This window comes from Rhamphochromis longiceps, linkage group LG3, assembly GCF_057381845.1.
Source record: "Rhamphochromis longiceps isolate RC_006_pf linkage group LG3, R_longiceps_female_GT1.1, whole genome shotgun sequence".
Classification (NCBI taxonomy): domain Eukaryota; kingdom Metazoa; phylum Chordata; class Actinopteri; order Cichliformes; family Cichlidae; genus Rhamphochromis; species Rhamphochromis longiceps.
In genome coordinates, this window is record NC_140559.1 from 53,436,904 (window position 1) to 53,448,952 (window position 12,049).

A 12,049-nucleotide genomic window follows, 5' to 3' on the forward strand; every position below is an offset into this window, starting at 1 on the left:
TGTGTTAAATGGTTGAGGAATCATCCATTTAAAACCCCCAACCAGTCCCGGCAGTTGACTGTCCCTCCTGAGCCTGGTTCTGCCGGAGGTTTCTGCCCGTTTAAAGGCAGTTTTTCCTCCCCACTGTCGCCAAGTGCTTGCTCAGAGGGGATTGTTGGGGTTTTCTCTCCTCTGCCTTTTTTCTTCATTTATTTGTTTGTTTAACTTTTTTCACCTTATCTAAATAATAAACCAATTAAATTTATCCTTTGAGTATTTTTCATCTCATCTTTACAGAATCTTTCCAAAACATTTTCAAACATTCAGATCTGTCTTTTATTTTCTTCTTGAAACCTCATAAATGGTGAACTAAAGACCCAGAATATGGTTTGAAACATAGTTTCAGCTGAAACTGGCATAACATTGTGTGTGTGTGTGTGTGTGTGTGTGTGTGTGTGTGTGTGTGTGTGTGTGTGTGTGTGTGTGTGTGTGTGTGTGTCACTAGTTTGGTCATCATGTTTAGACTCATTCACTCCAACGTTATTTAGGCCAAATCTTTAAAACTGTATGATTGCATACACATTTTCAATTCACTTCAATCGCACAAATAATTATTTGCAGTATCTTATTTATTATGAAAATGTCATGCCTGATCATTTGTGCCTACACCACCAAAAATGGGGGCAAAAGGGAGGAGATCATGTTTAATCGGCTATAAGAAAAGGTCAGAAATATAAGTGCCGACATGAGCAGTGTCCACAGAAACCTCTGAATCTCAGCTCAAAGCTCAAATAAACCATTTCTACAACCAGCAAACAAAGCAAAGACACCAAACAGTTAAAAGAGCAGTGACATCACCACGAATCTGTGGTCAGGTAATATCCATGTTTTGATTGATGATTTTCTGGAGTTAAATGTGAACCGAAGCATATTTTGGGTTTTATATGCTATTAAATACTTTTAAATAAATTAGGTGTGGAAATAAAAAAATCAAAATTTCCTCTGTTTGAGTCACAGAAACTTTGACATAGTAACATTTGCAGTAAGTCCTAAATGTTCACCTTTAAAGTGTTTGTGCTAATAACACCATGTGCAGTAAGACAGGCATGGAGAACAGCACTGACTGGGAGAGGCTTTGAACAGCTGACACACTCAGTTCAGTTCAACATATCAGACTTTAAGAATGCACAAGCACCTACCTAAAATCTATTCATTTAGTCTATCATCTGTGATATTATCATGTAAAATGATGACGTATCGTTCACCTCCATTGTTTAAACAAGTAGCCCTTAAGTATTTAATATTCATATGTTAAAACACTGAAATTTGTCTGTTGTCTCACTGGCTGATAGTGCCCCACAGGCCTCAGTGTGAGCTTGATGCCATTATAATGTTACAGTTGTTTAATGTGTAGGTGCTCATGATATAGACCACAGGGTCTGTGTAGATACAGGTGGGACACAACACAGAAACTTGTCACTAACATATGTTCCTCTCTCGTGATCAGTAACATCAGTTTTCACTGCAGTGATACAAACCATGAATTACACCCGTATAAAATCCTCCCAAATCAAAACAGCTCACTGATGCAGATCCTCTGCAGTGCCTCTCTTGGTTCTTTTAAAAATTCCTGCATGTGTGAGTTGCTGAAGCACACCCCGCCGTTCCCCCTTTTTGAAAACAAAGGAACGGTGGGACTGAGGCAATTTTACCTCAGGATGGCCAGTCACTGCATACCAGTGATTCAGCAAAACTCACCTGAGGAATCCAGCCTGACAACGCCAAATTGTTGAGGAAAATTTAACAATAACCTGCACCCAGTGAGCTTGATTTGAAGCGGGTTTAATAAACACATTACAATGTGGAGAGAGCTTCCCAGTGAAACACCAGGACCATCTCTGAATTGTGGCCACCGCCCTTACATCTTATATACAGACACAGAGACAAAGAACATTCCACAAACTCTTACATGTTATTTTGAATCAGCAGTGATACATCCTACACTTCCTCTATTCAACTGTAACTACACAAAGCAGCCATGAATGTCCAGCACACACGTGTGTGCGTGTGTAGAGAGAGAGAGCTCACAAAATTAGGTGGTGTTCTTCATTGTAATAGTAAAGGTAACATGGGTCCCCACCGTTTCTCAAAGACTTGTTTCTGTAGTCTGAGTATGTAATTTGTTCCATCAGACAGACATGGATCCATAGATTATATCTGGTTTTAGCCATCTGATAGTTATGCATTTTAGGGCTGCAGTGAGTCATATATTTAGCAAGTAAGTTTTGGCTTTGCAGTCAATATGTTCTGCAATCCTTCCCAACACTGCTACTGTAGGACTTAGTGGAATATTTACCTTGGAAAATGTCTTTGAGAGCATCAAATATCTGCCTCCAGAATACACAGAGTTTAGGGCAGAGCCACAATATATGAGTGTGGTTGGCAGAGTGTGTCCCACAGTTCCTCCAGCATGAACTCAGATGTGTTGGACCCATCTTAGCAGTTATTTCTGGAGTTCTGTTGAATCTGGTACATTAATGCCCCCTTTATTTTGGGCAAGTGCAGGGTTTTGAGTCTAATTCTAGGCCGCTGTTTAGCCTACATGAAGTTAGAAATTCTTCAATACAGCTTGGACTCTCCACCATTTGACCCTTAGAACTGAAGAAGCTTCTCGGATGAGAGGTGAAACGTCTTCAAGTAACTCAAAGAAGTCCAGACGCTTTTCTTTGCAAGCTCCTTAGACTACGATGACCTGGATGACTGAGAACCTTCACAGACTTCTCCACACTTTAAATGCGCTCTAATGATGGGAACGTGTGGTAACATTCAGTCTTAACTGAAATAACATATTGCATCTATAAATGGGATTAAAATGTTTACCAAAGACTAACGTTTTTCATTCAGAACAAACAGCATATTTCAGGTTAGGGCTGCACAACTAGTTTGTCCAATATTAAAATGACAGTTGTTACAATTATTCACAGATTGTTGTGGCAAAATGTGTTTTGATTGCACTGTCATGTCAGAATACTGCTTTCACCTTTACTTTGTGCTACACTCATGTTAATTAATCTTCATAAATTAATGTTTGCAAACACAAAGTATAAAGTTTTCCACTCTGCTATTTGTACCTGCACAACAGATGTGAATAAAACTCAAACCTATACGAGGCTCCTTCTCCGTTTCCCTGCAACATTTTGTATAGATCTAACTTTTTGCCACATAAATAACCTTCTGATGTGTTTACAGTAAATGTATTTGATAGTAGCTTATTTTGTAACTTTTAGTGGGCCTATGCAATGTTCCCTCTAAGCTGCGCACTGCTGGCACAGTCTCTGCGCACAGAAATTCTGCGTTGCGCACAAAAAAATCTAACCTGAATTGAAATTAAAATTAATACTTTAACAATTCTGTTTTGCAGTGTTGGTCAGTAAGTGACTGGCTGCTCCCATATGGGAACGATGCCACCTTGTCCCATAGTCCAGCCAATAATGCGTATATGCGCAGCCAATCAACGTTGTTGACAGGCTATGACAGCGTCCTTATGTGCCGACGCCGGTGTGTTAGCTGGCAAAGCGGCGTGGCTGATGTGGAGTGAAGCCATGTTAATGACAACGTGTACAACCATTGGAGATGTGAGCAGGACAGACGGAACAATTGACGGAAAAATTGGGGACTTTACACCAGTTTTTAAATCGTGTTGATAGGCCACGTAAAACCAGAGTTGTGATAAAAAAAATGCAATGTTTGGTTTTCTTCCTGAATACTGGTTGTTTATATTTACTGCGGAAGAAACGGTTAAATTGGCGTTTTATAAGAAAAAAGGCTCGAAAGCGCTCTCCACCTGTGAGCAAAAACAAACCCCACCCCCTCTGCCTTTCCTATTCGTCTAAAAAAGTACCATGTCGACCAATCAAAAAATGATAATGCAACGTGGCATCTAGTTGTTAAGAAACGGGGGAAGTTTTAGGAGTGACGGTGGTGTTTTGAGATGTGAGAGATTTGCGACGTTTAGCGCAAATCTTGTGTAGTTAGTGTGTAGTGTAGTCAGTAGTTTTGTTGTGTGCGTCAGAACAATGAGGCGACTGCTGAATGTTACAGGTGTTACAGGAGCAGTGCTTTAAGTGGGCCGGTACGCGCCGGTACTCAGTACCGCCACTTCTAAATATAACTTTTGAGAGTACCGCCACCTCTCCATGCGCCCAGAACGTGCTTTTAGCGTACCGGTACTCTCATTTGCACATCGTTTGGCTGCACTGCCGCTTTTCAGAGCGCCCTTCACAAGCACGCTTCCTAATTCGTCCCACCGAGAGCAGAGACTACATTACCCATACACCAATGTGTTTTACAAGTGAAAAGCGCATGCGTCGCTTTTGCCGTTGTCATGTCAACAACTCAACGTGGTCCGGAGAGGGTGTGTAAAACGCGCAAACAGCTGCTCGTTAAAATACAAAAACAATGAACACTTAATATGCTCTCCTGGCTTCAGACTCTGAGTAGTAAAAGAACAAGGTCAGAATCAGAGGACTCGCTGGCTGACACCCCACCAAGCCAGAATGATATCGCTGCAGGTCAGACGCAAGCTAATGAAAGCTGCACTAGTGCCGCGGACGACGGCACTTTTGGCGACGACGAGGACGAGAATGACACCATTTCTACCGATGACAACAGCCGCGTTAGCGAGCATGAGTGGCCAGAATGTTGGTCCCAAGCACAAGTCCGGTATTTCTCCACAAATTACAAGTGGCTGATCAGCAGAAATCAAAAGTTGGGTTGTAGTGTGTGTAGTCAAGTTTGTGCTCGCGTGGACATGCAGCAAGGGCAGAGAGTGTCGCAGGAGTGGAGTGGGTGCTTAATCTCGTCTTTTGGAAGGGACAAGGCTGCACAACAAAACTCACTACGAAAGAAAATAAAAGAGCACAGAGACTCAATTTATCACAAGAAAGCAGTTGAAATAAAAGAGAAGGCAACACAAAATACAATGCAAAAACACATTGAAGATATGAGAAAGGCTGACTACGCTTCAACTTGCAATGTGTTTAGAACAGCTTATAAGATTGGCAAGCATGGGCGTCCCTTTACAGACATGCCAATAGATGTCCAGTTGCAAGTCTTAAATGGTGTCAAGATGGGCAGAGTTTTGCACTCTAATAACTCATGTGCAAATATACTGGATCACATTGCAGCTGAAATGAAAAAGAAGGTAGTCAATGACATAGTGATGAATGAAAGAAAATTGTGTGTGCTCATTGATGAATCCACTACAATAAGTGGAAAGTCTGTGCTTGTCGTGTGCCTGCGGTCAGCTATTTCCAGTGAAAATCCAGACACAATATTTTTTGAACTGATTGAGCTGCAGGGGACCACAGCAAAGGACATCACTGAAGCACTGTTAGGATGTCTTCATAATAATGGCTTTGACCCTCACTACCTACAGCAACATTTGTTGGCATTTGCTTGTGATGGAGCCTCAGTGATGCTTGGGAGGAAAGCAGGAGTTGCTGCGCAGCTTTGTTCCAAATTCCCTTACCTGTTTGTCTGGCATTGTTCCAATCACAGACTGGAACTGGCAGTTTGTGATGTTTTGAAGGAGGTAGGAGGAATCAACCACTTTAAAATATTCTTAGATCAGCTTTACTCCCTCTACCATGCATCACCAAAAAACCAAAGGGAGTTAACCGAGAGTGCTCACAATGTTGGACAACGTCTCCTTGTGATAGGCTGTGTTTTATCAGTGCGTTGGGTTGCTTCAAGTGAGAGAACAGTGAAAGCAGTATGGGAGAACTACCAAGCTCTGCAGGTACACTTTACAAGTGCTGCTGCTGATACCAGCAGGGACTCAAGAGAGAGAGCAAAATACAAAGGACTCAATGATGTTCTCACTACTGTTTCTTTTGTGGTCAATCTTGGCATCATGTATGACGCTTTCACAGAACTCAGTGACCTCTCAAGAATGCTCCAGAGATGGGACATGACTTTGGATCAAGCCGACAGGCAGCTGGACCGACAAATCCGGGTGTTTGAGTCAATGGTATCCACACCTGGTCCCACACAAACTGCCATTGAAGCTGAAAAGGAGAAAATCTTCAGAAATGTATGCCTGCATGAAAATCAGAGGGTTATAAAAATCAACCATGGCCAATTTTTCCGTAGCCTGGCTGAAAATGTTAAGTGCAGGATGACTCCAACAACTTCCTCGCATGTCAGTAAAACCTCATCTGAAAAGACAGATAGTCACCTCCTCTCAGACATCAAGGTCCTCCAGTCTGACTCCTGGCCTGCATCTCTAGATATTCAATATGGGGATGCAGCGGTCAGACGTTTATGTCAGAGATTCAGAGTTGGGGAGAGGGAAAGTGTCCTAGGATTTAGGGAGTATAAAGACCTTAAAGCTTCCAAGACACCAGCAGCCCTGAAGCCGCTTCTTACAGCTGTCCACACCATTGCAGTATCAACAAGTGAATGCGAGCGAGCTTTCAGCTCAATGAATGATACTTTGACAGATAAAAGAAACTCTCTCAACATCAAAAGGCTTTCAAATATGATTTTCCTGAAATGCAACGGACCACCCTTGGATCAGTTTAACACACAAACATATGTGCAGACATGGCTGGCACTAGGGAGGAGAAGTGCAGCATCCACAAACTGCGAAGCCCAAAGTGAAAGGAAAGTGGAGCCCAAAACGTGCTGGAGCCTTTTCTAGGTAAAATGATTTGTACAGTATTTCTCATTTTTCATTTGGTGTACTGTGATTGTATTTTGCTGAATCTGCTTTTGTATATTTTTCAGGGGTAAAGAAATGAACCATCTTCAAGACTCAAGATTATGTTCTACTGTTCTATGGTTATTATGTTTGGGTTGCTTCAAGTGAGAGAACAGTGAAAGTAGTATGGGAGAACTACCAAGCTCTGCAGGTACACTTTACAAGTGCTGCTGCTGATAGCAGCAGTGACTCAAGAGAGAGAGCAAAATACAAATTAGTTTATAATTTATTTTATGTACATTTTGTTAAAAAAAAAATTCAATACCTTTTTGCACATTTTATTTATGTTCAGTAGCTCTTTCTAGCTCAAGCAAATCCACAAACTAATAAAATGATTTATTATTTTGTATAAGGTTGTCTGTTGACTGTTGTATATAAAACCCATTCAATATAGTTGTTGTTACCTCAGGGGAGGCGGAAAAAAAATAGAGTACCGGCACCTCTTCTGGGCCACTTAAAGCACTGTACAGGAGTGATACATCTGCTGCTGTCAGGCCTGCAGGTATCAGACTGTTGTTCTCCTTTATCTCATAGTGGACAGAAATTATTTTTTGGAGTGGCACAAATAATTTGTGTGGCATCAGATTTGATGCAGAACAGCTGATTGTTCTGTAAATAGTTTGAAATGTTTATTTAAAAACGCCTTGGCTGCATTTAAAAAAATAGCTGCAAAAAACGTTGTTTGCCAAACTGAGTTACTTTTTTGAAGAAGTAACTATATAATTAATTGCCCAGCATTGGTCATTATATACTGTATTTTGGAGACAGAGAGTTACAGGACTCTCTCCCAGACCACAGACCCATAATACAAGTCAGAGCTGTATAAAAGAAAAAAAAGAAAAGAAAGAAAGTTGTGTTTTTGAAATTGGAGTTCAAGTTATTTTTACTTCCAATAGTGTTAACATACTGCACAGGTCATGAACAAGATTTTTTTTTACATTTTCATTGTAAATGGGCTAAAGCAGTTAATTAAAAGTAGTCTAACATAAATGTAAATGCTGTAATTTGATTATTTTAATAAACCATGTAACTTGGATGGATTCGATGCCGGCGTGACCACAGTGCACACGTCTGATGTCGCTCATTGGTCCAAGGGATCGCTCAGGGAGTTTGTGTGTTCGCTCAGACACGTGAAAAATTAGAGGGAACATTGGGCCTCTGACATTCAGTACCCAGTTATTAAAATGTTAAGTGTAAATCATCCCCAGCCCACAATAGCAGCTGAATTTACTACGATTTCAGATCTTTTTACACGTCAATAAGAAACCACCGATGTGTAAAACAGGCTGACAACACAATGACGTAAACCACACTGCTGCAACTGTGCAGCTCTCAGGTTTGATCTATTGTTTCTCTCTGTTTTTATGACATTTTTCACTGTGGATTACAACAACATCAACATTAGAAAATGAAATACATTTATAGTAGGTGATCATTAATCAGTATTATTGGCACTATTAAAGGGCTCCAAAAATCAAACTTTGCTTAGGGCACCACGGAGGGCCAACCCTTTTTACACTTCAACAATTGTACACAAAATACAATCATCCATCCTTCTATCTATTTATTTTCTTCCGCTTATATAATTCAGCATCACAGGGAAGCTGGATCCCAGTTGTTTTTCACAGAGGGCCAAGCAGTGGAGGGAGCTGCCGACCTCCCAGCAATACATGTAAAAGCTTTATTTTATACTGACTCTGGTCATCTTTATCTATCATAAAAATGTTCTTCATGATCTGAAACACGTAAGTGTGGCAAATATGCAAACAGCTAAGAAATCAGGATGGGCTAAATCGTTTCTTACTGCACTTCTGTTAGGCGAACGAACGAACCCTTAATGTGAGGATAATAGCAGAGCTGACCTGAGGTCAGAAATAGTCAGGAACGGTGTCGACACAGTGAAGTCAGGTGTTTGGGAATTTGTCTGATTATCAGTTTGGGGGGGTTGGTGTTAAATAACAAAGGTGGTGTAGGATGGAGAGAGGAGGAGGGAGGGAGCAGTGATGATATGGAGGAAGGTGATTGGTTAAGCAGCAGGAAGGAGCTCATGCTGGAGTCTGAGTTTTTACTGTTGGCCTTTTTCTGCTTTTTGTTTATTGTTGTCTGACGCGGGCCCGCCTACGCTTGAGTGATGCAGATGTGATATCACACTCACACAGCGACTGCCGCTCCTACACACACACACACACACACACACACACACACACACACACACACACACACACACACACAAGTCAGAATACACATGTGCCAGACACAAGGGGGTCAGACAGGAGCAGCATCAGTCTCTGCTCTGTTTTGTTAATAACGTAGAAAAATAATTTTGTACAATCAAGCTACATCGACGGACGCTTTACCTCACGTACCCTAAAATGAAAAAGTAGTGACAGTAAGATGAAGGCTGCACATGATACCATGACTGAGTTCACAGCTGTTGCTTTGATTCTAACGTTTAAGACTTTTGGCATCGACTCCGTTTTAATAAATGAGTGCTGGGAGGCGTCGTTTGACTTCAGGAGCTCCTGCGATGCTCTTACTCTGCGGGAGAAAACCAAAAACCAAAAGTAGCAAACATGGAGCGATATGACTCGTTTAGATTTTGGGAAACGTGCATCGACAGGTACAGTGTCCTTTTCCCCGCGTCTTTAAAGCTGCCAACTCTGCCTCAGCTTTCATACGAACAGATGAAGTTGAAGATCTTGAAGAAGTTTTGTGGCTTTCAACATTTGAAACTGCAAGAAACTCCATTCCGGGTTTCTCTGAGGCGTGGGCTTTCATCATCAGAGTTCATCCTTTAACCTATAACAATTAAAATATTCTCAAGTATGATCAACGGTTAATTACAGCACCGGCCGGAGTACCGGGAGCAGTTTGGAAGAACAAAAAGACGCGGAGACTGTTCTAAATTGTCATCCCAAACTAACTCAAAGTTTATTCTTTGTGCAGCAGTTTTTATAGGCAGACAACAAGTTTCAGTTCAGACCCTGCCCACTGGGTGGGGTGGTGTCCTTCGACAGTTGGAATCCTTTGTTCAGCAAGGGCAATAAAGATGCACTCACAAGGCCTATAAATCTTATACAGAGGTCTCCTACATCCGTGAGTTCTGACACAACCCAGATGGTCTTCACATAAACATCTTCTGCAAGGGAGTGATAAGTAAAAGAGTGATTTGTTGGTGTTTTCCCTCCAACCTTAGTATCTACTTTCACACCATAAAATCTTCAGTTGACACAGCAAGAGGAGATGAGGTTAAAACAAAGGGCATTGCAGAAACAGGGTCCTTTGTATAATATCATCAAAAACAATACTCAGTAAATGCTACCATGGTATCAAAATATCACAACAGAAACACTATCACTTGGCTTGATATCATCCTCCACTTCTGTCTCAGTATTTGATGCAACATTGTTTTCCAATAAATTGATTTGCTTTGGACAAACAGCAGGATTTTGTTCTCTTTGATTTATCCAGTTCTGAATTTCATTTAAAAACACATTTGTGTATTTCATGATACTTGAAAAGCATTCCTCTTGTTTTATTACTTCCTCTGGCACCAAAGACAACACCTCAACATGTGAACTTGAAGCCTTTTCGCACAGTGCCTTTAAATCCACCAAATACTGCTTAATTTGAGAAAGATTTTCATTGTGTTGCATGAGCGCTTTCATTTTTTGTATTAGTCCTTTCATTTTATTAACATATATTTTGCATTCATTTTGTGATTTTTCGATTTTATTCAACAATGCCTTTCCAGTCATTTTTCTTTCTCTCTTTTCCCCCAAATCATTAGAGGAACAATCATCATCACCTGTTTGACTCATGATTTTCCCGTTTGTTTGTTCGATTTTTTATTTATTTATTTATTTTAATCTTCAGTGATCATCCATTAAAACATATATCCACTGGAAGCCACAATAGACTTTGACCATAAAATCCTTTCAACGTAACGGCACTTTAATTGTCCATTTGAACATCATCCAAGCAGCATAATTAATAAGACGCAGCGCAGTCATCAATCCAAGAGCGCAGCCAAAAACATTGCACATTTAACCAACATTCATTCCATTCAGTGTCTCCTCTTAAAACATCTCAGCGCTAATGCAATGTCGCTTCCTTTTCCACAACCAGACATGCACAGGTATTCTTACCTGCGCTCCTCAGAATTGCGTCAGGTGTGTCGGTGCTGCTGGGCTCACTCATTCAGATGCGCTGCACTTACTTGGCGTCTTTCAGGTTCCTTGATCTGATTTCTTTGATCCTGCTTGTGGCTGGCTTCTCCAGAATGCCGTTTTTTGTTGACTAAAGATGTAGCGACTTCCACAGTCGCTAGAGGCCGGGGATGGAGCCTGCCTATTTGCCTGACGCGCTGTCAACTTTACGCAATAATGCGAGAGGTGGAACTGTTTGCTTGTTTATTAAAGTGCTTTGAGAGTTTACAGAGTAATGTCATCGGCTCCTGATTCAGACTCTTAATGGGGACATTTCATTTTCCAGCAGGAAGCTTTTTGTTATAGCCTTTAGATCAGGGGTCGGCAACCTGCGGCTCCGGAGCCTCATGCGGCTCTTTAGTCCTTATAGTGCGGCTCTGCGTGGTTTGGGAAAATAAATTAGTATTTAGCTGAAGTGTATTTTATTTATGCCAGTTCTTTTTTTTACTTGTAGTTCTAAATTGGAAGCTTATTGTGATTTTGCAATATACAAATAAAATTATATTTTGTTATTTTTTCATCGCTCAAAATAAGCATCACACTCGCGGAAGCCGGTGTACCCGGCGAAACACCGTGCATTTATCGAGCCTTTCAACCCCAGATAGGCCAATTATGGCTCTTTGGGTCTTAAAGGTTGTTGACCCCTGCTTTAGATGAACAGAGTTTTTTAATTAAATACATACTCTTTAATAAATGTTCTCTTTTATAAAAAGTAGGATAATTAAAAAAACTTTTATTATACCTTTATTAGAAAAAAAACTGTCTTGTTTTCTGTCGTCTGTTATGTAATATTAGGGATGTTTGTGACAATTAATTTCTTTATCGGCTGGACTAACCAATAGTCCACAACTAGGAAACACTGAAATTTTAAGTTAAGTTTGAAAACAGTTTAAAAAAAAACACCCCATTCCAAAACGTCTTGTGACAATCTCATTGGAGTGATGATGTCATAGAACGTCATAAGTCCTTTGATGTTTTTCCTTAAATAGGGGTGAGAAACAGCAAGATTTAGTTCGTTTCAGCAGCATCTGTGTTTGCAGCATACAAAACGTTCACCACAGAAACATTTGGAAAGCTCTTCAAAGTCATCGTATAGAAA

General features: G+C 40.7%; 1 protein-coding gene across 1 annotated transcript; it reads left to right on the plus strand.

Moving 5' to 3' along the window:
• The first annotated feature begins 4,304 nt into the window (after positions 1 to 4,304).
• Positions 4,305 to 7,151, plus strand: LOC146675256 (E3 SUMO-protein ligase KIAA1586-like). Its single transcript, XM_085402473.1, has one exon. It carries the CDS (start codon positions 4,451 to 4,453, stop codon positions 6,680 to 6,682), a length of 2,232 nt encoding a protein of 743 aa, XP_085258599.1. The 5' UTR covers positions 4,305 to 4,450; the 3' UTR covers positions 6,683 to 7,151.
• The last annotated feature ends 4,898 nt before the right edge of the window (positions 7,152 to 12,049 follow it).